Raw genomic sequence first — 24301 nt, 5'->3', positions numbered from 1 at the left:
GAATAAGCAAATCTGTACAGACAGAAAGTAAATTTGTGGTTGCCTAAAGCGAGTGGGGAGAGGGGACGGGGAACAGAGTGTACCTTTCTTTCTTGGAGGATAATTAGGCTGGGGTGCCCTGGAGGTCTTCCCATACCTCGGCCCTAGAAATACACCTTATAGAAAAAAGTTGAGGTCTGTCAGGATTCATGTTTACAAATATGCATCAAATAACAGCAGGTACTTGGAAGCAATGTAAATGTCCAAAGATAAAGAAATGGTAAATCCTTAAAAAGAGACGATATTATGCAATTGTTAAAATCAAGGTTTCGAGAAACATTCCAAAGCAAAGGGAAGTTTGATAATAGAGTATTAAGTGAGGAATTCCGGTAAGCCATATGTGCCGGTCTGCAGAAGAGAGGTAATGTAGCAGGTCTGAGGCTGGAAGGTTTGCATACAAGGCTGGCCCCGGCCTGGACTCTGGGAACCTGGGTCTCGGGAGTGTTCCCTCTGTCCCCTAACTGACAGGTTGGCTCACTTCCCCTAGGCAGATGGCCCCAGCCATGTGGTTTATGATGCGCCCCTGCTGGGAGTCTAGAATTTTGGTATGTGCTAGGCAGGGGGAGCCTTTGTGATCAGTTCCCAGTAAAATCCCTGGGTATTGATTTTCTAATGGGCCAACCTGGGGCAGTGACATGACATTCATGCTGCTGCGTTTTTGGGGGGTGGAGAATAGGCTCTGTGTGACTCCCCATGGGAGGAAGAAGCATAAGGAGGCCTGCACATGGATTGTTCCCGACTCCACCTGTGTCTTTTCCTCTGTGATCCAGCTCTGTCCTTACTAAGCTGCTGTCATATAGCTGTGAGGGTGACTATATGCTGGGTCCTGTGGGCCTTAGTGAATCTCCAAACCCAAGGCTGGTCTTGGGAACTCCCAGCATTGCACCAATGGGAAAAAGAACGGAATATACATAAAATGCATGAGCAGGAAAGAAACTAATTCACAGTGGCTATTTTGAAGTTGCATCATTACAGATGACTTTTATTTTGTTTTTTACTTTTCAATATTTTATGTATTTTCCATTTTGATGTTCCTTTTATTTTTGGAAAAGGTTCATTTTTAAAACATTTCTCTTATATTAAACGTTGTCATTTTTATTTTTAAAGTTTATTTATTTTGAGAGAGAGAGAGAGAGAGAGAGCATGTCCATGCAAGAGAGAGTACATGAGAGCAGGGGAGGGGCAGAGAGAGAGAGAATCCCAAATAGTGTGCTGTCAGTGCATTGCCCAATGTAGGGCTTGAGCCCATGAACCACTAGATCACCACCTGAGCTGAAATCAAGAGTTGGACGCTCAACCGACTGAGCCCCTAAATGTTGTCATTTTTATATTTTATTTTTATTTTTCTAAATGTTTTATTTATTTTTGAGAGAGGAAGAGGCAGAGTGTGAGCAGGGAAGGGCAGAGAGAGAGAGGGAAACACAGAATCTGAAGTAGTCTGCAGGCTCTGAGCTGTCAGCACAGAGCCCAATGCCAGGCTCAAACTCACGAACTGCGAGATCATGACCTGAGCCAAAATTGGACGCTTAGCTGACTGAGCCACCCAGGCGCCCCCTAAACGTTGTCATTTTTAGAGTGGCTGACCTCTGAAGGGTCATCTCTTCATTTTCCCTTAGGGTTGCAATCCCCTTGCACAAACTGGCCGAAGCAAACTGCAAAACCAGAGGGCTGCCTTGAACCAGCAGATCCTGAAAGCCGTGAGGATGAGAACAGGAGCAGAAAACCTTCTGAAGTAAGTGTCTGCTGGAGCCAGCCTCTCTGGGAGTCTTTCCATCCCTAAACTCCTAGGACGGCCTGGCGGCCTCTCTAGCTCTCAGTTTTAGCTTTGCGTTCCCTCCCTGTTTCTGGCGTCCAGAGGCCCTTCATTGCCTGGAGCTTGAGTATGTTAAAGACAAGTATTTGACCCTGCCTACTTGGGTGTTAGGGCTAGGGGAAGCCAATGATCACATGCCTGTTTGTTTTCTCTGCTTTCTATGCAACTTGTCTGTCTGTTTTCTCTGTTGCCTAGTGGAGAACCCACGCCTGGTCTAGAATCACAGCTTGGTAAGTGTTGGTTAGATGTGGAAAGGAAAGGAAGGCCGGAGGGAGGGGAAGGGACGTTTCTATTGCCAGTGCCCAGCCCTCTAATGAGAGGCCCCAGTACAATCCCATGGCCTTGGGGCACTCGTTATTATGCTTCGGTGGGAAACGGGTTACTTATCAAGCCTCGAACTCAGTGAAGCTTTACCTGGGTCCCTATACCCCTCAGTGCAACTCAAGACAGTGTGCCAGGCTCCCCTTGTGTATAAAGAGCGCAGACTTTCTTCCTTCAGGGCTCTGGGGGTAACTTTTGTCAGCCCCGTGCTACCTTCTGCATGAGGAGCCAGGGTAGGGGCTGTGCCTGCTGCCCGGCTAAGTGAGACAGGTGCCTCCTGCAGCCTCAGAAAGAGATGCAGGGCACTTGCAGGGCCCTGGAGCCTGGAAGCCTGGCAGGATATGGATATGGGCGTTCCCAGTGGGTCAGCCGCACTGTTGGAGGCCTTTGGGAGCTCAGAGGCTGCTGGGAGAGACAAATACACCAAACCGGGTGTTCATAACAGGGCTGCAGTAGTCAGATGCTCCCAGATGTTACAGTAGCAGGCTCCTCTCCATGTGGGCTGCTCACCTGAGCACCCAGGAAAGACAGGAGGGGGTTTCTGGTCATGAACTTAGGGTAGACGCATTTCGGAACCCATCTGTGTTTGCTCCCTAGGAGAGCTGTCTGAACTATTAAGTGAGGGGGAAAGGAAGACGCCCCGTATATGTATTTTAAAGGGTTGGTATGTTCGCTTTTGTGCACGCACAGACTTTTTCCAGAAAGGATAAAGAAAGAAGCCTTTAGAGTTGCCTCTTGGGAGCAAGACCAGGGATAGGGGCGAGGTGACCCTTACCTGTAATGTTATGGCCTCCAGTGTTTGGGGTGTTCTTTTACGAAGGGCATGGATTACTTTTATTCGTTTTTCTTGTGAAATTCTCCAAAGGCCCAGAAGAGAATACCACCGACCACCTGAACCCGCCACTGACTCGGGAACAACACTGTTGTGCCTTGTGTAGGCGTGGATACTACACAGAGATCGCAAGTCCTGGGTTGGCCAGGCTTCCGGGACCCTCTTCTCCAGCTACTTCTGTAATGGGGTGAAGCTGGGTCGTTACTGTTGGAGACTGGGAAACTATTACAACATTTCACCTTTTTTTTTTTTAAGTTTATTTACTTATTTTTAAGTACACTCTATACCCAATGTGGGGCTCGAACTCATGACCCTGAGATCAAGAGTCGCACGCTCCACTGACTGAGCTGGCCAGGTGCCCCATGACACTTCCCCTTGTATTTTATTTTATTTTTTTTTTACTTTTAAAAATTGATTATTTAATTTTGAGGGGGTGGCAGAGAGAGAGGGAGAATCTCAAGCAGGCTCTGGGCTCGAACTCATGAAGCTGAGATCACGACCTGAGCCGAAGTCAAGAGCCAGGTGTTTGGCTGACTGAGCCACCCAGGCACCCCAGCATTTTACCTTTTAAAATGTCTGGCAGTGTCCCTGTCCCCAGAGACATCTGGAGACCTGGGACCGTCAGGGCTGCAGTGTAGTGGACCTCATGTGGCCGGTGCAAGCTTAAGGAGGGGCTCCAATTCAGGAGTGCGGCCCTGGGCTGGGCTTGCCGTGCTGGGAAGGGCGTAGGCACATTCCCCCTGGTGTGATCTGTGGCCACCGTTTTGGCTGACACTTGATGGGCCAGCCCTGTGGCTCAGGGGGTGGGGGGGGCGGCCTTGAGTCTGTGGCTCCCAGGAGCGAACTGCAGTTGATTGGCCTGTCACTCACCCTGTAGATGAATCTGTTGAGCGCCTGGGAAGTGGCAAACACTGTTAGAGGTGCAAGAGGAGAAGGCTGCCGGCTGTGCAACGAGGCCCTGCTTTTGCGATGCTAAGTCTCTTGTGGGGGGCCCTTACTCACAGCAAACCAGTCCTGTCAGAGGCGATGTTTCTAGGGTGTCGACGGAAGGGAAATGGGGTAGAAGTTGACGTGCGGCACAGCCTTAGAAACAGGCCAGTCAGGGAGGCCCTCTCTGACCAGGGACCTTGGCGTTTCCAAGGTGCAAACGAACGTGGTTTTTTTGGTCCGTCTTGCTTTTTTAGTGACACCAGCAAACAGCCTCTGGGGTCCAGTGGTTCAAGCTCATTGTCAAGTTAGCGTTTGTTGAGCTGGCAGGGTGGGGGTAGGGTGGGGTTGTTAATGATTTTCGCAGTGACCTGACCTGAAAGTTCAGAGTGGCCCTTTCTGGAGAGTGTTGGGAGAGAGAACCCACAGGTATTTATTAATCTGACCCCATTGGCACCAACAGTTTCCTGCAAACAAATGTGGCGTTCAGCCAAGTCCAGCTCTGGCCCCGTGGCTGTCCCGGGGCGGCTGGTTAGGTGGCTGTCCCTGCTGGCAAAGGGTGGTTTAAGTCATAAATTGGGCCCCCGCTATCCTGTGCACCTGTTTTCGGGTTCCCGGATGTCCCTCCGTAAACCTCAGATAAAGATCGAGCAGTTGGGACTGGGCGGGGTGGCCTTTGGGAAAGTGTCCCCCAAAATGCAGGAATGCCAGGGCCCCAGGGCGTACCCACATTGGTAGGGGCTGCGACGCCGGGCAGGAACTGGCAGGGGCCAGGCTGTGTCCCCTTCAGGGTCTCCCTCCTCCTCTGAGCCATCTTGGCCTAGAGCCCGTGAGCTTCCTGAGGTTTGATTAGGAAGATAACAGACATTTTAAGTGTACTTTTCCAGGCTAAGCAGGGACAATATTCTCTCTCTTTTCCTAGAACCCTGCCCTCCCTTGAGAAAAGCTGGGGTAGAAATGTGATGACGTTTCTCTGAAACAGAGATGGTCTTTGTAAAGTTTCAAGCAGCTCACCACATAGTTCAGCTTTAACCAACTGGGCCTTTGAACGAGAGCGGGTCATTTAACATCTTTGGGGTTTAGGTTCCCCTCTTGGGCTGGGAGCTTTGGGCTGGAGCAGGACTGGCCCACTCTGAGGCTTCCAGGGTCCGGGCGGGGCCAGCTCGGGAAAGAGCAGAGCGGGCTTGGCCTGCTGCTGGGAGGCGGTAGGGAGTGGGGGGGACCGTGGTGAGGTGCAGAGCGCATGCTCTCTCCGGAGGGACCACCCACGGTTTGCCTCCTAGGAAAGGCACAGCAGGGGTTGCCGGATCTTTGGATTTTTTTTCCCCAGGAAGATAGAGATCTGATCTTTTTTCTCTCCTTCTTACTTTCTTTCTTTCTCTTTTAAATCATCTGACATTTGAATTTTTAAATACTGGTACTTAGTTCCAAAGGGGGAACATCACACCCTGAAGGCCAAGCAAACTAGTCCCCTGGACCTCCAGTTTGCGACCGCTGGGCCAGAGGGCCGTGAAGTGCTGGGCAGAGGTGGCTAGGGGCAGCCTCAGCGTAATGAGCATGCCTTGAGGTTCGTGGCTGCTCGCACGGTCAGTTCTGATAGAGGCTGGGGTATGTTTGTGCAGGGGCGTGTGCAAGCCCCCCGGGGCCTTTGCGGCTCTCAGCAGCCCTGAGGCCTGCCTTCCTACGCTGGGAGCAGATGTCCTGCCGGACCAGCGGATCTGCCGCCTTAGCTGGGTGGACACAGCAGGCCACCAGGTGGTACTTGCAGGATTTGGGGCCAGATGGATTAAGGTCAGACTGTTTGAATCAGGGCTCCGAAGCTGGTGCAAGTCTTCATGCTTGTCAACATGCCTGTTCCTGCGGGGACAGTTGTACTGAAAGATTTGGCAGCAGAGGGCTCCGCTAAAGCAAGTGGAGTTACATGGGTCCACGCTCGGAATTCACACGCAGCTTTAGGACAGAAGGCGGGACGTTGGCACAAGCCACCGTCGCCCGGAGGCTGCTTGGGGTCGAAGAGGCCTGGGCAGCTCCAAACTCAGAGGAGGAAGAGTGCGTGGCTGTCGTCCGTTCCCTCAGGGAATAATCTGAATATGGCCCTTCCTGTTGGGTTCATCACTCAGAGACAGTGAGGCACCTTCTCGTTCGTGACACTTTTTGCAGCACATGCGTGCTCTTTGTGAAACATCCAAGGGAAGAGGTCTTTCCTTGGTGGCCCAGGCTTGAGGGAGGCCATGGAGGACCTGGGCTGAAACACCCTTTTGCTTCAGCCTGGTGGGCCTCAAGTGCTCTTTTGGTTGGTTTGTTTGTTTATGTGAGAGAGAGAGTGAATCTTTTTTTTTTAATTGTTTTTTAGGTCTTTTATTTATTTTTGAGAGACAGAGACAGTGTGAGCAAGGGAGGGGCAGAGAGAGATGGAGACATGGAATCGGAAGCAGGCTCCAGGCTCTGAGCTAGCTGTCAGCACAGAGCCCGACGCGGGGCTTGAACTCACGAACTGTGAGATCATGACCTGAGCCGAAGCCAGTACTTAACCGACTGAGCCACCCAGGCGCCCCGAGAGAGTGAATCTTAAGCAGGCCCCAGACTCAGTGACACGGGGCTTGATCCCATAACCCTGGGATCATGACCTGAGCCCAAATCAAGAGTCGCCCAACTGATTGAACCACCCAGGCCCCCCCAAGGCCTCTTTTGGCTGTAACATCAATTACCGGGCCACAAGGTTCTTGGAGGAAGTTTGCACCCAAGGAAAGGTGAGAAAAAAAGCCATGTTCTCCCATGGAAACAGTTCGTTGGCATCTGGAAAGGCAGCCCAGACGCAGAGCACCAGTATTGAGGAGACGGGGGTCCCGGTTTTGCTTCCTAATATGGGCCAGCTGATTCCATTTTTGTATGTTACCCCGGACTATTCCCCCAGCCTGGGCACAGGGGATCTGGGCATATATACCATGGCAGTTGATTTACCTTATCTGAGAAGCCCCCTTCACAAGTGAAAAAGCATTGTCAATACGGAAGCAGCTCACAGTCTAGGGTTTTCCGATTCATCATGGTACCCTAAGGTAGCATTGTGGAAACTGACCCTAACACCCCACCAGGCCACCAACTTTTTTCAAAGTGACCCACACAGAGGTCCACGTCCAAAGAGCAGCTCGCTGATTTGTTGTAAATCCTAAATCTTTAAAAAAAATTTTTTTAGTGTTTTTATTTATTTTTGAAAGAGAGAGAGAGGGACAGCATGAGCAGAGGAGGGTCAGAGATAGAGGGAGACACAGAATCCGAAGTCAGGCTTTAGGCTGAGCTAGTTGTCAGCACAGAGCCTGACGGGGGCTGAAACCCATGAGCTACGAGATTATGACCTGAGCTGAAGCCAGATGCTCAACCAACTGAGCCACCCAGGTGCCCCCAGAATCCTAAATCTTAAATTACCAAATCAAGAGGGAAGAGAAGGAGCAAATCAGTATATAGAGGAGGAAAAGTCAAGAGTTGGCCTATTTGGGGGTCTTGCAGGTTATCTGGGCAAGGGGCTTCGGGTGTCAATTTTTATATTTAAGTTGGATCCACTCTATTTCAGAGAACCAGTCCCACCCCTCCCCCATTTCTTCTAGAGAGTGGTCTTTACTCTGCCATTGTTTTTTCTTTCATTAACTGAAATTTGTTGAGCTCCCTGTCATGTAGAAAGGACAATGCCAGTTTCCAGAAGAAACGGAAAGAACTAGAAGGCCAAGGTCTTGTTCTCCATTATAACTCCCGTATCCTTTGGTAGACATAGGCACAGTTTGTCTGTGAGCTTCCTACAGGCAGCATGGAGGGGCGAATGTGGCTTGGAACACGTCTCACACCCATTGGTTCAGCCAGAGGCAAACCAGTTGCCAAAAAGAAGCTGTTCCCAATACCGAGGCTTAGCAGGATTTCTTTCCTTGTGTCCTTGTGGACATTATCAGCTAGCAAATCAGTCACATTCTCAGAAACACCTTTGTAGTAAGGTTTTACAAGCGGTAGATTGTGACCCATGGTGTGAGTGAAATCCAGTCAATGGGTTGTGGTGGTATTATAAAAAATAAGTATTTGAGTAGGGGGCGCCTAGCTAGCTCGGGTCGTAGAGCGTGTGGCTGAGTCTTGATCTCAGGGTTGCAAGTTCAAGCCTCATGTTAGGCATAGAGCCTACTTTAAAAAAAAAGTGTATATATATATATATATATATATATATGTATGTATGTATGTATGTATGTATATTTGGTCTCTGTGCCTGGTTCCTGGCACAGAGCTCCTACAACTCTTGGAGTCTTCTATCTTCTGTGTGTTAATGAGGTGACTCCTAATGGGGGAAGGGAGCCTTCAAGATGGGGTCTGTTTACCAGAAAGACCAAATCTGAGTAGAGGGTTAGTCCCCACCCCTGGACTTCTGGGGAAGGGAAGGGGGCTGAAGATTGGGTTCAATCAACAACGGCCCATGATTTAATCAGCAGTGCCCACATGATGAGGTGATGAAACCTCCATAAAACCCCTCACAATGAGGTTTGGGAGCTTCCAGATTGGTGAGCACGTCAAGGTGCCAGGAGGGTGGTGTGCCTGGAGGGGCCATGGAGGCTGCTTCACCCCTCGTTGGCCAACGGGTCTATTTCCATCTGGCTGTTCTTAAGCTGCGTCCTTTAAAATAAACCACAGGGGGCGCCTGGGTGGCTCAGTTGGTTAAGTGTCCAACTTCGGCTCACGTCATGATCTCGCAGTTCATGAGTTCGAGCCCTGCATCAGGCTCTGTGCTGACGGCCCAGAGCCAGGAGCCTGCTTTGGATTCTGTGTCTCCTTCTCTATCTGCCCCTCTCCCATTCATGTTCTATCTCTCTCAAAAATAAATAAACAAACATTAAAAAATTTTTTAAAAACCCAGTAAATGGAAGTTAAGTGTTTTCCTGAGTTTTTGGAGTCATTCTGGCAAATTATCATATAAGGCCATTGTGGGACCCTTGACCTATAGCTGGTTCATCACGAGTACAGGTGCCTCCCCCCAACTTTGTGACTGCCTCCTGGGATGGCAGCAGTCTTGTGACACTGAGCCTTTGACAGGGAGGAATTGAACTGAATTGAAATGTTGGGCAACCAGTTGCAGTCAGAGATTCAGAACTGGAGAGTTGCAGATATCACCGTTTAAAAAAAATAAGCTCTTTAAATAGAATTGAGTAATTGGTGTGCTTCACATGAATGGTTTGGTTTGTGCGACTTTTGTTTTAAGGAGTATGTGTGTGTGTGGGCATACTGTGTTGTGATATAAAATGTATTTCTTACTGGTAATCATGCTTAGCCCCCCCACCCCAAGTTCCCAAGCCAATGTGCTTCACCAAACTGAGCTTCCAGTATCTCATTGCCCCGCTGGGGAGCTCAGATGTGTGTGTGCGAAGACATAGGGAGCGGGAGCAGGAAAAGCGCAAGTGTCGTTGTATCTGCTGCCAGGGTCAAGCATGGCTCTTTCTGAGGAGGTGTGACCTAAGCGTGTGGGCTCAAAAAGCAGGCGATCGGTGAAGGAGGGGAGGGAAGACATATAAATACTTCATGGAGAGAAACTGAAGGGCTCAAATATGACACAGGTCAGGAAGAGTCCCAACGGAGAGGGAAGAGTGTGGGGGAAATGGTTTAGCATATTATTTTCTGGAGGAAAGGCAGGTGAGCAAAGCAAGCGCAAGACAGGTGGCTGGGTTTTCATCGCTGCGGAGGGGAAGGTGACCGGGTACCGTCTTGCTGGCTGGCTGGAGCTCTTGGCCGGCGAGCCTCAGGTGTCCTCATCGGTGAACTGAGGAGGTTCTAGTAGCTGGTCTGGGGAGTGACTGAAGACCTGGCAGGGTGGCTCATGGGAATGTACTCAGCAAGGCCTGGCTCAAAACTTGCTTGTTAGCTGTCATTTTTGAAGTCATTCCTAATCTGTGAAATACACCCGTCAAGCCTTCCAGGACGGGCCCGACCTAAGCTCTGAAGACGTGGGTAACACTCACCCCTTCATATCGCTTAGGCCGTTCCATTCTCTGGTCATGTCATGTTTTGCATATCCTCTTGCCAGTTAATGGAGGGACGTCTGGATATTTTCCTCTTCTTGGCTATTATGAATAATGTTGCTGTAAACATTCACATACACGTCTTTGTTGGGACATACGTTTTCATCTCCCTCATAGATTCCTAGCAGTGGAATATGCGTTTGTATGATAAGTTTATGTTTATTGTTGTTAGAAACTACCCAGCTGTTTTTTCCAAAGTGGCCATGTCATTTACATTCAGCAGTGTATGAGGGTTCCCGTCCTCTGCATCCTCACCAACACTTGTTATTGTTTCTTTTTTATCCTAGCCAGTCGAGTCATGTATTGGTATCTCATCCTGGAGTTAAAAAAATTTTTTTTAATGTTTTTTATTTATTTTTGAGAGACAGAGAGAGACAGTGTGAGCAGGGGAGGATCAAAGAGAGAGACACACAGAATCTGAAGTCAGGCTCCAGGCTCTGAGCTGTCAGCACAGAGCCTGATGCAGGGCTCGAACTCACGAACCATGAGATCATGACCTGAGCCAAAGTGGGATGCTTAACTGACTAAGCCACCCAGGTGCCCCTCTCATCCTTATATTGACTGGTGACATTCAACATCTTTTTGTGTGTTTATTAGCAATTAGTATATATTCTTTAGTAAAATGTGTATTCAAATCTTCTGTACGTTTTATGAATTCAGAAAATTGCAGGCTACACAATCAATATACAGAAATCTGTTGTTATTTCTATACATGAATAACAAATTATCAGAAAGAGAAAATAAGAAAACAGTTCTACTCACAATTGCATCAAAAATAATACAATGCCTAGGAAAGACCTGTACACTATTAACTACGGCACTGATGACAAAAATTAAAAGTCCACATAAATGGGAAGGCATTCCATGCTCATGGATTGGAAGAATTAATACTGTTAAAATGTCCACACAGACAAAGCAAACTACAAATTCACTGCAGCCCTGATCAAAATTCCAGTGGCACTCTTCAGAAATAGATAAAACAATTCTAAAACTTCCGTGGAACCACAAAAGAGCCTGAGTAGTTAAAGTAATCATGAGAAGAAGAGCAAAGCTGGAGGCATCACGCTTCCTGATTTCAAACGATATCACAAAGCTGTAGTCATCAGAACAGTATGGTCCTGGCATCAAACCAGACACATAGATGAATGAAACAGAATAGAGAGTGCAGAAATAAACCCATGCATAGATGGTCAGTCAACTTATGACAAAGGAGCCAAGAATATAGTGTGGGGAAAGGATAGTCCCTTAGCGATGGGGACACTGGGCAGCCACATGCAAAAGATGAAACTGAACCGCTGTCTTACACTGTGCACAAAACCTAATCCAAATGGATTAAAGGTTTGACTACATGACCTGAAACCATAAAAGTCCTAGGAGAAAACATAGGGAGTAAGCCCTTGACATTGATCATGGCAGTGATTTTTCGCATTCGACACTGGAAGCAAAGGCAGCAAAAGCAAAAAACAAGTGAGGCTACATCAACCTACAAAGCTTCCGCACAGCAAGGAAACCATCAACAGAATGAAAAGGCAACCTACTGAATAGGAGAAGATATTTGTAATTCATATATCTGATAAGGGGCTAATGTCCAAAATATGGAAAAACTCGTACAACTCAACAGCACAAAAACAAACAGTCTAATTATCAAACGGGCAGAGGAGCGGAATAGACATTTTTCTAAAGAAGACATACAGATGGCCAACAGACACATGAAAAGGTGCTCAGCATCACTCTATCAGAGAAAGGCAAATCAACACCGCAGTGAGATCTCACACCGTTAGAATGGCTATTACCAAAAGAGAAGAAATTACAAGTGTTGGTGAGGACATGGAGAAAAGGGACCCTCCTGCACTGTTGGGGGGGTCTATAAACTGGTGCAGCCACTATGGAAAATAGTATGGAGTTCCCTTGAAAAAATTAAAAATAGAACTACCATGCAATCCAGCAATTCTACTTTTGAAGGGAAAGAGAGAGTGAGGGAGACACAGACTCTGAAGCAGACTCCAGCCTCTGAGCTGTCAGCACAGACCCTGATGTGGGGCTTGAACTCATGAACTGTGAAATCATGACCTGAGTCAGTCAGATGCTTAACTGACTGAGCCACGCAGACGTCCCTATATTTTCTTCTAGAAGTGGTAGAGTCTTAGCTCTTATATCGAAGTCTCTGATCCATTTTGACTTAATATTTATGTATTTTATGAGATTTAAATTGAGATTTATTTTTTGCTGTCTATGCAGAAGAGCACAGAGAAAGGCTGTTTGCAAGGTTGTCTCTTGTCTGATGTCTGGAAACTTAATTTCAGGATAGTTTCCACCATTTCCAGAACTGATACGAATGGTTCACTGTGCCTGAACTGTTTGCACAGCGTCGTTTCTGTTGAATACAGCTTTCCTTCTGGGAGTCTGGAATTTTGGGATACTCTGGACAGAAGTGCCTACCTGACCAGTCCCTGGTAAAAACCCGGGGCTCTGTGTCTCAGATGAGCCTCCTTAGTAGATAGCATTTCACACGTGTTGTCAAAACTCTGCAGGAGGAATTAAGCATGTCCTGTGTGACAGTCCTGGGAGAGAAGACACTTAGCAGGACACTGGTGCCTCCAGACCTCACCCCATGCACCTTTCCTTTTTGCTATAGTAAATCACAGCCTTGAATACAACTGTACTGAGTCCTGTGAGTCCTTCTGATGAATCACTGAAGGCGGGGGTGGGGACTCCTACATCCCTGAGGATGTCCAAGTGTTTCAGCCCTATTTGTTGAAAAGACTGTCTTTTCTCCTTTGAAATGTCTTGTCACCTTTGTCAGAATCAATTGACCATAAATGTAAAGATTTATTTCTGGATTCTATTCTGTTCCATTGCCTAGCCTATCCACTGCCGCATTATCTTGATTGCTGTGGGTTATATAGTAAGTTTTAAAATCCTATAGCATAAATCCTCCAACTTTGTTCTTCTTTTTCAAAATTATTTGGCTCTTAGGTTCTTTGCATTTTCATATGCATTTTTAGGGTCAGCTTGTCAATTTCTACTAAAAAACTCATGGATTTTGTTATTGATTTTGTTTTTTGAGTGAGAGAGTGCATAAGCCCTTGCAGGGGAGGGGCAGAGGGAGAGAGAGAGAATCTTATGCACACTCCAGGTTCAGCGCAGAGCCTGATGCAGAACTCAGTTTCATGAACTGTGAGATCATGACCTGAGCTGAAATCAAGAGTCAGATGCCAAACCAACTGAGCCACCCAGGTGCCTCAGCTCATGGGGTTTTGATTGGAATTGCATTGAATTGATAGATCAGTTAGGGAGAATGGACATCTTGACAATAGTGAATCTTCTATTCGATAAACATGGAGTGTCTTTCCAATTAATATGCAATGTTTTGTAGTTTTCAGTGTACAGATCTTATGCTGCTTTTGTTAAATGTATTCCAAAGTATTTTACTTTTTGATGCTAATGTGAATGAAATTGTTTTCTCAATTTCATTTTAAGAGTGCTTGTCGCTGATATGTGGAGATAGAATTGATTTTTGCATATTGAATTGTATGCTGTGACCTTGCTGAATGTATTACTTCTAGTATTTTGTGAATGCCTTGGGATCTTCTCTATACAAGATATGTCATCTGTGATTAAAGACAGTTTTGCATCTTCCTTTCCAATCCAGATGCCTTTAATTTCTTTATTTACCTATTGCCACTGGCTTGAGGCTCCAGTACAGTAGTGATTAGAAGTGGCAAAAGTGGGGGCACCTGGGTGGCTCAGTCGGTTAAGCATCCGACTTCGGCTCAGGTCATGATCTCACAGTCCGTGGGTCTGAGTCCCATGTCAGGCTCTGTGCTGACAGCTTGCAGCCTGTAACCCGCGTCAGATTCTGTGTCTCTCTCTCTCTCTCTCTCTCTCTCTGCACCTGTCCCACTCAAGCTCTGTCTCTGAAAAATAAACGTTAAAAAAAAAAGAAGTGACAAAAGTAGATGCCATTTCCTTATTCCTGATCATAATTGGAAAAGCATGTCTTTCACTACTAAGTATGATATTAGCTTTGGGTTTTTTTTTTCATAGATGTCTTTATCAAATTTTGTAAATTTTCTTTCATTCTTAGTTTGGTGAGAATTTTTTTTATCACAAATCTGTGTTGGATTTTATTACATGCCTTTCTTTTTCTTTTTCATCTGTTGAGATGACCATGTATTTTTTTATTGTATAGCCTATTAATACAATATGTCACATTAATTGATTTTTAGATATTAAACCAACCTTGCAATCCTGGGATAAATCCCACTTGGTTATGGTATATAATGGTTGTTATAGTTGCTAGGTTCGCTTTGCTAATATTTTGTTAAGGATTTTTGCATATATGTTCATGAAGGATATCAGTCTGTTGTTTTGTTTTCGTGTGATGTCTTTCTCTGGGTTTGGGTCAGGGTAAAACTAGACCTCATAGAATGAGCTGGGAAATGTTACCTTAGCCATTTCCTTTCAAGGGGTTGGTTGGTCTGTGGTCTTTCATGGGTGGCTGGGAGCAGTTCTCTTTCCTCTTCTCAAAGCTGATTCTTTGCAGGGATGTCTTAAGATTCGTGCCAGGCAGCTCAGTTTATCAGCGATGTTTTGGTCCATTTAGTGGCAGGTGTGGCTCGGGATGGGCCAGACTCCAGCATCTCTGATGAGAGCTCGTATCTGATCACATCTGGCGCTCACAGCTGCGAGTGAGCCCTCGGGACTTCCCTGTGGGGTTTAGGAGTCTGCTCCCTCCGTGGCAGGGCAGCTGGCTGCAAGCACTCTCCTCCCCTTCTCTTCTAACAGAGCGGCTACGAACCAGAAGGTGCGGGAGCAGGTGCGCCTGGAACTGAGCTTCGTGAACTCGGACCTGCAGATCCTCAAGGAAGAGCTGGAGGGGCTCAACATCTCAGTGGGAGTCTATCAGAACACAGAGTAAGTGGGGGCACTGGTTCTTCCAGGTACCTTCGGAGCCTCGGGACGTGCCGCATCAGGGACGGTGCCCAGATAGACCCGAGGGGGTGGCAGACCCCTCTTTGGGAAGAGAGGGATTGATCAGTTAGAGGTTTGAGCGTGATGCAGGAGTCAAAGGGATGGACCCATGGAGTTTGTTGGAAATACCTGGAGAGTGGGACAGAAAGGCGTTCGATTGTCCTCGGACCCTTGGGATGCCGTTTTATGGGAGAGCTGCGTGGCTGGGTCCGGATGAAGGCACAGCATGTCTCACGTGGCTCTCGCATGACGATGGCCGGGAAGCCCTTCTGTGGTTGGCCTTGAGGGCCGGCCCGCCGCGTGGGGCCGCACCGCCCTCTTCCCTCTCAGCCTCTCACCACGCACAGGGCCTGCCTGGGTCATTCCACTGGTAGATGCAAAAACAGATAAACCGCTTGACAGAGATCACTTACATCAAAGATTTGGGGACCCATGTGTGTTGGCATGGTGACTGAGAGACTTCAGAAATGCACCCCGTTAAATATTTGAGAGATGAATGTCCTAGTTCAGAAGCCTCCCCCTCGGGAGTGATTGTGGGGGGCGCAGAGCAAGCTCAAAACATCTCCCCGAGGTGTGAGCTACCTTTGAAAGAAATGTCCATCTTGGGGAAGAAATAACCTCGAGAAGCTGTGTGGGGACGTGAGGCTTCTCAAAAGGTAGGCGCGTGTCAGGGGAAACGGAGAATAGGTGTGTGGATTAACAGGAGGATGGCATTTGGGAACCTTGAGTCACCTTTGGAATGTGCTTTTCCTGGCTGTCCCCAGTCCTCTGCGTGGCAGGGGGAGGATTTTCAGAGCCAGAGGCATGGCACGAGTGTGTGAACCCTCTGTTCTTCCTTCTGTGACGTCCGGAGCCCTGGCTCGCTCACCTGCGGGCCCCCGTGTGGGTTTGAACACCTAATCACAATGGCAGATGAGAGGCGTCTCCCAGCTTGTGCCGTGGTGGTAAATCCCAGTGTTTTGCCCAAAGGTCGACACTCCTTGTAAGTAAGGGAGGCAGGGCCAAACTTGGCTGATAAATGGATGTTTATTCGTTAGGGTGTTTTGTATTCCCGCCTGCGGTACTGGACCTCAGGGATGTATCCCACAGGGACTGACACTGAAGGCCCCCGTGTGATTACAGTGTGGCTCTTCAGTGGCCGCTGGGCTCCCCGTGCACCGGGAGAGGCCAGAGAGATGTGCAGGTGCATAATGACACCTTGCGTTTGCCCCCGCCCCCTTCCTGTTTTCAAAGCAGATTGTTTCTTTCTGAGCACAGTTGATCTTTAAACATTTCTGTGAGGCAGAGCGGGAAGAAACAGTCTCGCTGGGCAGAGGACAAAACACAGGCGGCTGGAGGTCATGGAGAAAGTTACGTTAGCACAAGGTTGGGACTGGGGTGCCCCGGCTGCCCTGGAGGGGTCATGGGGAGCACAGACCTTGCCTCCAGCCCTAGAGGGGTGACGGTAGGAGGGCGCTGGGGCCTAGAGGAGAGAGGAGTGGCCCATCCCCAACCCCCTTCCAGCAGGTTCTGGCTTTCCCTGCTGGCTCTGGGGAAGCCGGGCGCCCCCACGGTCGGATCCCGCCTGCTTCTAGCACAGCCGGTGGTTTTCCTTGGCCACGAAGGCAGTTTCAGCTTACAGCTGCATTGTCCACTCACCCTACCATGCATTCCTGGCCTCTTCCCCGGCTGGGCTGGGCTGAGCGGCCCCGGGAGGTCTCCTGTTACAGGTCACAGAGCTAAATCTCTGTTTGCAAAACACAGTCCGAGGCCCCTCCACGTCCTTTTGGGCCTGCCCCTGTCCCTGAGAATGTCGGTTCAGGGCACACTCCCAGGGCGACCCACGGGGGAACTGAGTGGTCAGTTTTCGGGGAGTCCAGTGGGGGAGTGACCCTGGGCCTGGAGCTTAGGTGTCATAAGGGGCCCCTGCCCTCAAGGCTTTCCCCCGTGCAGGCGATGGGACCCTAGGGGGATTCTCCCCATCAGAGGAGGCCCCTAAGCGCCCAGGTGGGACCTGGGCTGGTGAGGACAGGAGGAGAAGGAGGGTGGGGTTAGGAGCTGATGAAGGGAGTGCATGGATTGGCAAGGTTGTGCCCAGGTCAGGCAGCAGTGCCCGCGTTGGGCACAGACCCTGCCACACAGGAGGTCCCCAGCATCGTCACTGAAGGAACGGGCCAAGATGGCCGCCCCCGTGTGTTAGGCCGGGCAGTGGAGATGTCACAGGGCGCTAGGGCTGGCTTTAGAACAGAGGACGGCACATGACCTGCGTCATCTTTATGGAACACGAACTGGCATGGGGGGGGGGGAGGTCCCTGGCTGGGCTGCTGGGCGCACAGGGCGGGGCTGAGGTGTTCATGTACCTTGCTGTGTTCCTTCTAGGGAGGCATTCACCATCCCCCTGATTCCGCTTGGCCTGAAGGAAACCAAGGACGTTGACTTCTCAGTTGTTCTCAAGGTAAATCTCAAAGGCCCTGGACTCCGTGTTTACAAAGACAAACGAGAAATTGTGTGTCCCTTGCAAGTGGCCTTGGGCTCAGTGGGCCAGGTGTTAGCTGATTCTGCAGGGTGCCTCCAGATCCCTTCCGCAAGCCAGAGAGCCCCGGGCCAGGGAAGGCGAGTTTGGAACCTGGGCCCACCCTCCCCAGGAGGCTAAGCCCCAGAGGGCCCATGGAGGACGTGCTTTGGAATTTAAAAATTGAGGGTGCTTGGGTGGCTCAGTCGGTTAAGCATCCAACTATGGCTCAGGTCATGACCTCACGGTTTGGGAGTTCCAACCCCGCATTGGGCTCTGTGCTGACAGCTCAGGGCCTGGAGCCCGCTTCCGATTCTGTGAGTCCCTCTCTGTCTGCCCCTCCCTGGTTCGTACTCTGTCTCTTTCTTTCTCTTTCAAAAATAAATAAGCATTAAAAAACTTTTTTACCTATAGCCTTATGTTTCTTCTTAAATTTTATAACCAATTTAGGTCATGTTTATGGGACAATAGCTAAATTTCCCCCCAACATTTTATTCTGAACATCTCTAAACTTCTAGGAGCACTGGGAAGGTTTTGTGGTGAATCTCTGTATACTCACTACCTAGAGTCTACCATGAACGTTTTGCTACCGTCAGGTTATCACGTTGGTCCATCTATGCATCCCTGTATCTGTATACCAAACCATCCTATTTTTTGATGTATTTCACTATCTTTAAATACTTGAATAGCTAGAATTTATGGGGGTTTTTCCTCTGTTGAATTACTGGGGATCTAGCCGCCTCTTCTCTTTCTTCCCTCCAATCTCTCTCCCTTCTAAAACATTTTTTCCCTTCTCCTTTAACAGCTTCAAAAAAAAAAAAACAAACCAAAAAACCCCAGTCTTGGCCTCCTCTTAACTGTAGGGTCCCTGGGAAGCCCAGCGGTGCTGTCACTGTGCTGGATGCTGGTGACGTCACAGGTCCTGCGCTCCAGGCCGGTGGCTCAGTGAGGGACTCGGGCGGGAAGCGGAGGAGGTGCTTTGAGGGAGGCCCCCCGAGCTGCCTCACCCCTATCCAGGGCCGGGAGAGGCCTCCCCTTCCTGCCCTCCCTGGCTCCGTCACTCTGAGTTTGAATGAATCACCTCCAACCTCCATTTAGGAGGAGAAAGGGGACGTGGGGTGGAACGCGGCGCCTGCCTCTGAGCTCTCCGGCACAGGCACGGTGGGTGGCGTGAACCCCGGCCTCGTGACACGTACTTCAAAGAATTACATTTCTTTTCATAGTAATTCTGTTATTGACTCATCTTGGACTACTTTTTGTTTAGGAAGGAAAAAATGATCATATTCATTTTGGGCAGTATAAAATGTGTCCTTTTAAAAGCAGTTGGGTGGGGCACCTGGGTGGCTCAGTTGGTTGAGCCTCTGACTTCGTCAGGTCATGATCTCACAGTTCATGGGTTTGAGCCCCGCATCAGGCTCTGTGCTGACAGTTCAGAGCCTGGAGCCTGCTTCCGATTCTGTGTGTCCCTCTCTCTCTGCCCCTCCCCTGCTCATGATCTGTCTCTCTCTGTGTCTCAAAAATAAATAAATGCTAAAAAAAAAATTTAAAAGAAAAAAGCAGTTGGTTAATGCTTCAGGAGCCTCTGCACTTGACCTCCATTCCGGAGCAGGGACTGTACGTCTCTTGACGTAAGTGTGTTCACTCAAGGCCGTGTCGACTGCTCCCTGGTTTACATCCAGGGCCCGGTCCCTTTCAACTTGGGGTCTGTGCTGGGGTTTGAGAAGGGACATGCCAGACGCAGGATCACCCAGGGTTGGATTTTCTGGCTAGAAAACCACCCAGGAGCTGCGGCTTTAGGTCACTGTTCCGAGACCGCCTGAACTTCTAGATGGGACACTTGTCACATGGCTGTGAGACTCAGGACAATCCTCACGTCTGTGGAAACGTCTTTGGGTGCCTTTGTGGAATAGTTGAAGGTTTAGTTTGTTGCTTGGATCCAGGATGGCAAGAACGCAGGCATGTTCAAAGGAGACTCTTGGAGACTCCGGGGGATTTGACGGACCTCCGTAAGGATCCAGCCGTGTCCTGTGCCGAATTCCACGCTAAACTCAGTGCGGGGGACTCACATGTGGGCACAGCCAACTGCTCTTCAGGTGAGGCTTCTGACCATGTCATTTTAGCCTAAAAGGGACCCTGCAAAGGCCGGGCATACAAGAGCGAGAGCATGCGGGGACGTTCTGCTTTCTCCTCTCCGCTTCTGTGCCCGAGAGCCCCGCCGACAGGTGCTGCAGGGGCGGTGGGCTGACGCGGTGAGCGCGGTTCAGGGCGCGGCACTGCGCACCTCTCCATGCCGTGGGACGTTCAATGGCCAGGAGAGCCTCTCGGTGTGGTTCATTCTGTTTTTAAGTGTAGGCTTTCAAACGGCCGCATTTGAAGACACCATCAAAATAAGTTCCCTTTCCAGAGAATTCATGTTGTTTGGGTTTTGTTTTTTTGGCCTCTATAGCTTTATTTATTTATTTTTATTAAAAAGAGTGTTGCAGAACATTCAGAAAAATACCGAGACATGGAAAGACCCCTCCCAGCCCCACCTCACCCCCCATCCCCATCCCCACGCTGCCCATAACCTGCTCAGCACTTAATCTCTGGACCCTGGGGCTGTTCCTTGGTCTGGGGCAAGACTCTTGAAGGCGTGGGACTCTCCCCCACCCTTCGCCCCTCCGTTGGGGGTAGGGCTTCCTGTGGTGTCTGCTTGGGGTCCGTGCTGAACACGGTGGCTGCTAGTCTCATTTTTAGGCAGCGTCCAGATGCTCGCCATTGTCAGTGGTTCTCCACTGAGCATTTGCACACTTCACCGAATGTTCTCTTTGGACAGAGATTTCTAGATACGGATTTGGCTGATCGGAAATCCATATTACCTACTTCTCCACCAGAAGTGGTCCTGCCTTACACTCCTCCGACTGTGGTGACTGCTTTCTCCCTGAGCCTCGGGTGACTCTGGGCGTCATTCACCATTTTGATTTTTTGGGGCTACCTTTGTGATTTTTTGTGAAATCAGGCAAAATAAGAACTTGTTACAGTTTGCATTTCTCTGATCAGTATTGGAGTTGAATGCATGTATGGGGTTTTTTTTTTTTTTAGTTTATTTCTTTATTTTGAGAGAGATAGAGAGCATGCACAAGAGGGGGAGGGCAGAGAGAAGGAGAGGCAGAATCCCAAGCAGGTTCTGCACCATCAGCACAGAGCCCGATGCGGGGCTTGAACTCACAAAGCGTGAGATCATGACCTGAGCTGACATCAAGAGTCGGACGTTTAACCGTTTCACTGAATGAGCCACCCAGGCGTCTCTCCTGTGTGTTTATCTGCCCTTTACGCTTTCCCTTTCAAATCGACTGTTTCTGCCCTTTGTCTGCTTTTCCAGTGTTGCTTTTTTCTTACAAGAGATGTTTTACATATGAAGGATATTAACCCTTGGTTTTATATATATTGCAAATATATCTCTCAGTATCTTCTCTCTTTAATTTAATTTCTGTTATACAAGCAATAATCAGTTTAAAAAGTAGTATATATATTTCTGCCTATAAGATTTTATGTCGTTGAACTTACCAGCCCCTCCCTTTACCGTTCCAGCTCGATAGCATGTTTGGAAAGGCACTCTTCATGCCAAGATGGCATCAGTATTTTGCTATTATTTCTTCCAGTGTCTTGTTTATATGGGGTTTTTTTTTACATCAAATCTTTAATCTGGTTGGAATTAGTTTTGTGGTAAAAAATGAGGTTATAGGGCTGTAATTTTTTTTTTAATTTTTTTAATGTTTATTTTTTGAGAGAGAGATAGAGTGTGAGTGGAGGAGGGGTAGAGAGAGAGGGAGACACAGAAGCTGAAGCAGGCTCCAGGCTCCGAGCTGTCAGCACAGAGCCTGACGTGGGGCTTGAATGCAGGAACTGTGAGAGCATGACCTGAGCCAAAGTCAGACGCTTAACCGACTGAGCCACCCATGGGCCCCTGTAATTCTTTATTTAAACCAAATGGGTAGTCAGTTTCCCCTGAACTCTATGTGAAGAAGCCATCTGTAGTAGGGGGTGGTGTCCATTTCTCCCCATGTCCCCACCCCCCATCTGCCCTTCTCCATCCTGCCTGTGGCTGAGGGGGAGGAGCACTGGAGAGGACGGGAGGAGGGGGAAGTTCAGGCATGTATTCCTTGGGCTTCCTTTTGCCTTCCCAGAGGGAAGGTCCTGGTGGCTTTGGGTGTCTACCTCAGGTAGCCACCTCTCCGGATTTTTCCAGGGCTCCTTCCCTGTCCTGCCCCTTTAGTTCTGGGGTTCTAACGGCCCTGGAGGCTCCACAGCATCCCTGTGGGTCCCCTTCCCCCTGCCCACACCACTGTATAGCCCTTTGCTTAAATTCACATCAGGCCCACAGTCCATGTGTGCCACTTCCTTCCTGTCTGGGCCGGCTGGCTCTTCCAGCCTTTCCCACTTCTGTGGCGTGTTGGCTTTGGTCAGACACTGATTCTCGAATCTACGTCCGTCTGTTTCTGATCCGTGCCTGGTTTCAGCGTCGATCCATTGCTCACAGGTTAATTCCTGTGTGTTTTAACAGCAATTAGAGCAGGCCTCTTTTATTACCGATGCTCTTCCACATGTTCTTGGCTTTCCGTCCACGTTCTTACTTCCATGTTTTATCAAGTTTCCCCAAAATAGTACTTTTGGGTTTTGATTGAAACTTCATTTAGATTCATAGCTTAATTAGGACAAATTGCATCTTTACAATATTGCACATTTTCATCTATGAACATAATATTTCTAATTGTTGATGTCAACATATAGCGAGTTTTATGGGGGCAGAGACCTTGTCTGTCTGATTTTAAGAAATGGTTTAATGCTTGCCATTTGCAACAGCACGGGTGCATTTAAAGAGTATGATGCTAAGTGAAATAAGTCAGAGAAACACAAATACCATATGATTTCACTTATATGTGGAATTTAAGAAACAAATGAAAAAAGAGACCAAAAAACCCAGGCTCTTAATAGAGAACAAACAGGTGATTCCCAGAAGGGAGGTGGGTGAGGGGAAGGGCAAAATTTTATCCTCTGGAATATTGTACTTTTCTTGACCTGGTGTGATTGGGAAGGGGTCGTTTTCCTGTTATATTTTTCTAACTGGTTATGGCTGTAGAAGAAAGGAAGACTGTTGACTTATATATAGTAACTTTTTGTCCATTTCACTGGATTCCTGTTACTTTAGTAGTTTTTCAGTTACAGCTCTAGGCATTATAAATAAGCCATCATTTGGGGGAAAATTATTTTGTTTTTTCCTTCCTAATATTTGTCTTAATTTGTTACCTTTCAGAATTATGTTATAGAAATAGAATGATGTTATATAATCCTGTCTTACCCCTGATGCTTACAGTGGGTTCCAGCTAGATTTTTTTTTTTTTTTTTTGAGAGAGCATCTGGGGGAGGGACAGAGCGGGAGAGACAGAGAGAGGGAGAGAGAATCTTAAGCAGGCTCCACACTTAAACAGAGCCTGCTGTGGGGGTCCATTCCATGAACCTGGGATCATGACCTGAGCCAGAATCAACCTCCTGAGCCCCAGCAGGGGCTGTAGGTATTTTTTTTTTTCTTGTAAGTAAGTTTAATTGCATGTAGGAATGCATTAGAATCTACCAAAATTCTCTTTGACTTCTGTGAGGTTAACATAAAGTTTGTAATTTCTCTCCTAAGTTTAAGGACATTTTTGCCATGGGACACCTACATGGCTCTCTCAATCGAGTGTCTGACTCTTGATTTCGGCTCAGGTCATGATCTCACATTGTGTGGGATCGAGCCCGGTGTTGGGCTCTGTGCTGACAGCGCAGAGCCTGCTTGGGATTCTCTCTCTCTCTCCCTCCCCCTCTGTCCCTCCCCCCATTCATGTATGTGCACGTGTGCTCTCGTTTTCTTTTTCTGTCTCCCTCTCAAAATAAATAAACATTATTAAAAAAGAAGAAGAAGAGGAAGAATGAAAAGTTTTGCCAGCATCTGTAGCAGAACTGGGGGCGCCTGAGTGGCTCAGTCGGTTAAGCCTCTGACTCTTGGTTTTGGCTCAGGTCATGATCTCACAGTTTGTGAATTTGAGCCCCACATCGGGCTTTGTGCTGACAGCGCACAGCCTGCCAGGGATTCTCTTCCTCCCTCTCTGCGTGCGCCTCCCCTGCTTGCTCACTCTCTCTCAAAGTAAAGAAACAAACTTAACAGACGAAAAAGAACGAAGGTGACAGAACAGTGTGCTGTCCTGAAAAGGATGCAGTTTTTCTCATCCCTGAGCATCTCGGGTAGTGACCCCAGCACTGCTTTGGGAGATGTCGCTGGAGACATCCAGATCATTTTCACCACAATAACATACACCCAGCGGAGGAATCCTTCAAATTTTACAAACAGTCATTACATTCAGAGAGGAGCTGATTCATCAGCACTTAAAGTTGTAAAAAAAATCTGTGACAGCATCACACAATGAGAGGAAAATTTAAGGAAGAAAGATCAAATTAAAAAACAGAAGGAGTAGGTGCCTGGGCCGGTTGAGCAGCCAACTTCAGCTCAGGTCTTGATCTCATGGTCCATGGGTTCGAGCCCCGCGTCGGGCTCTGTGCTGACAGCTCAGAGCCTGGAGCTGCTTCGGATTCTGTGTCTCCCTCTCTCTCTGCCCCTCCTCCACTCGTGCTCTGTTCCTCTCTCCCTCTCTCTCTCTCTCTCTCTCTCGAAAACAAATACACATTTAAAAAAAAGTCATGTTACAGAATATCTTGTGGCACATGAGGACGTTTGGCACGTTGCCAATTCAACAAGAAAAGCACAGCAAATTTGCGTATTCACTCAACAGAATCGCACGTTTGTAAGACGGTGTGTGTGTGTGTGTGTGTGCGTGTGGCTGTGCACTGAA

The 24301-nt window shown here is 48.3% G+C and overlaps 1 protein-coding gene across 1 annotated transcript in view; it reads left to right on the top strand.

Annotated features, from left to right (window-relative positions):
* RHPN2 (rhophilin Rho GTPase binding protein 2) overlaps window positions 1–24301 on the top strand; it is a 62462-nt gene that overhangs the window by 18137 nt on the left and 20024 nt on the right. The window contains exons 4-6 of the mRNA XM_029924259.1: window positions 1656–1771; window positions 14762–14890; window positions 17306–17381. Coding sequence (XP_029780119.1) covers window positions 1656–1771; window positions 14762–14890; window positions 17306–17381 — 321 coding nt within the window. The remainder of the gene's footprint in view (window positions 1–1655; window positions 1772–14761; window positions 14891–17305; window positions 17382–24301) is intronic.

This window comes from Suricata suricatta, chromosome 16 (genome assembly GCF_006229205.1).
Source record: "Suricata suricatta isolate VVHF042 chromosome 16, meerkat_22Aug2017_6uvM2_HiC, whole genome shotgun sequence".
NCBI classification, from domain to species: domain Eukaryota; kingdom Metazoa; phylum Chordata; class Mammalia; order Carnivora; family Herpestidae; genus Suricata; species Suricata suricatta.
The sequence above is the reverse complement of the archived record's forward strand: the minus strand, read 5'-3'. Positions and strand labels throughout refer to the sequence as shown.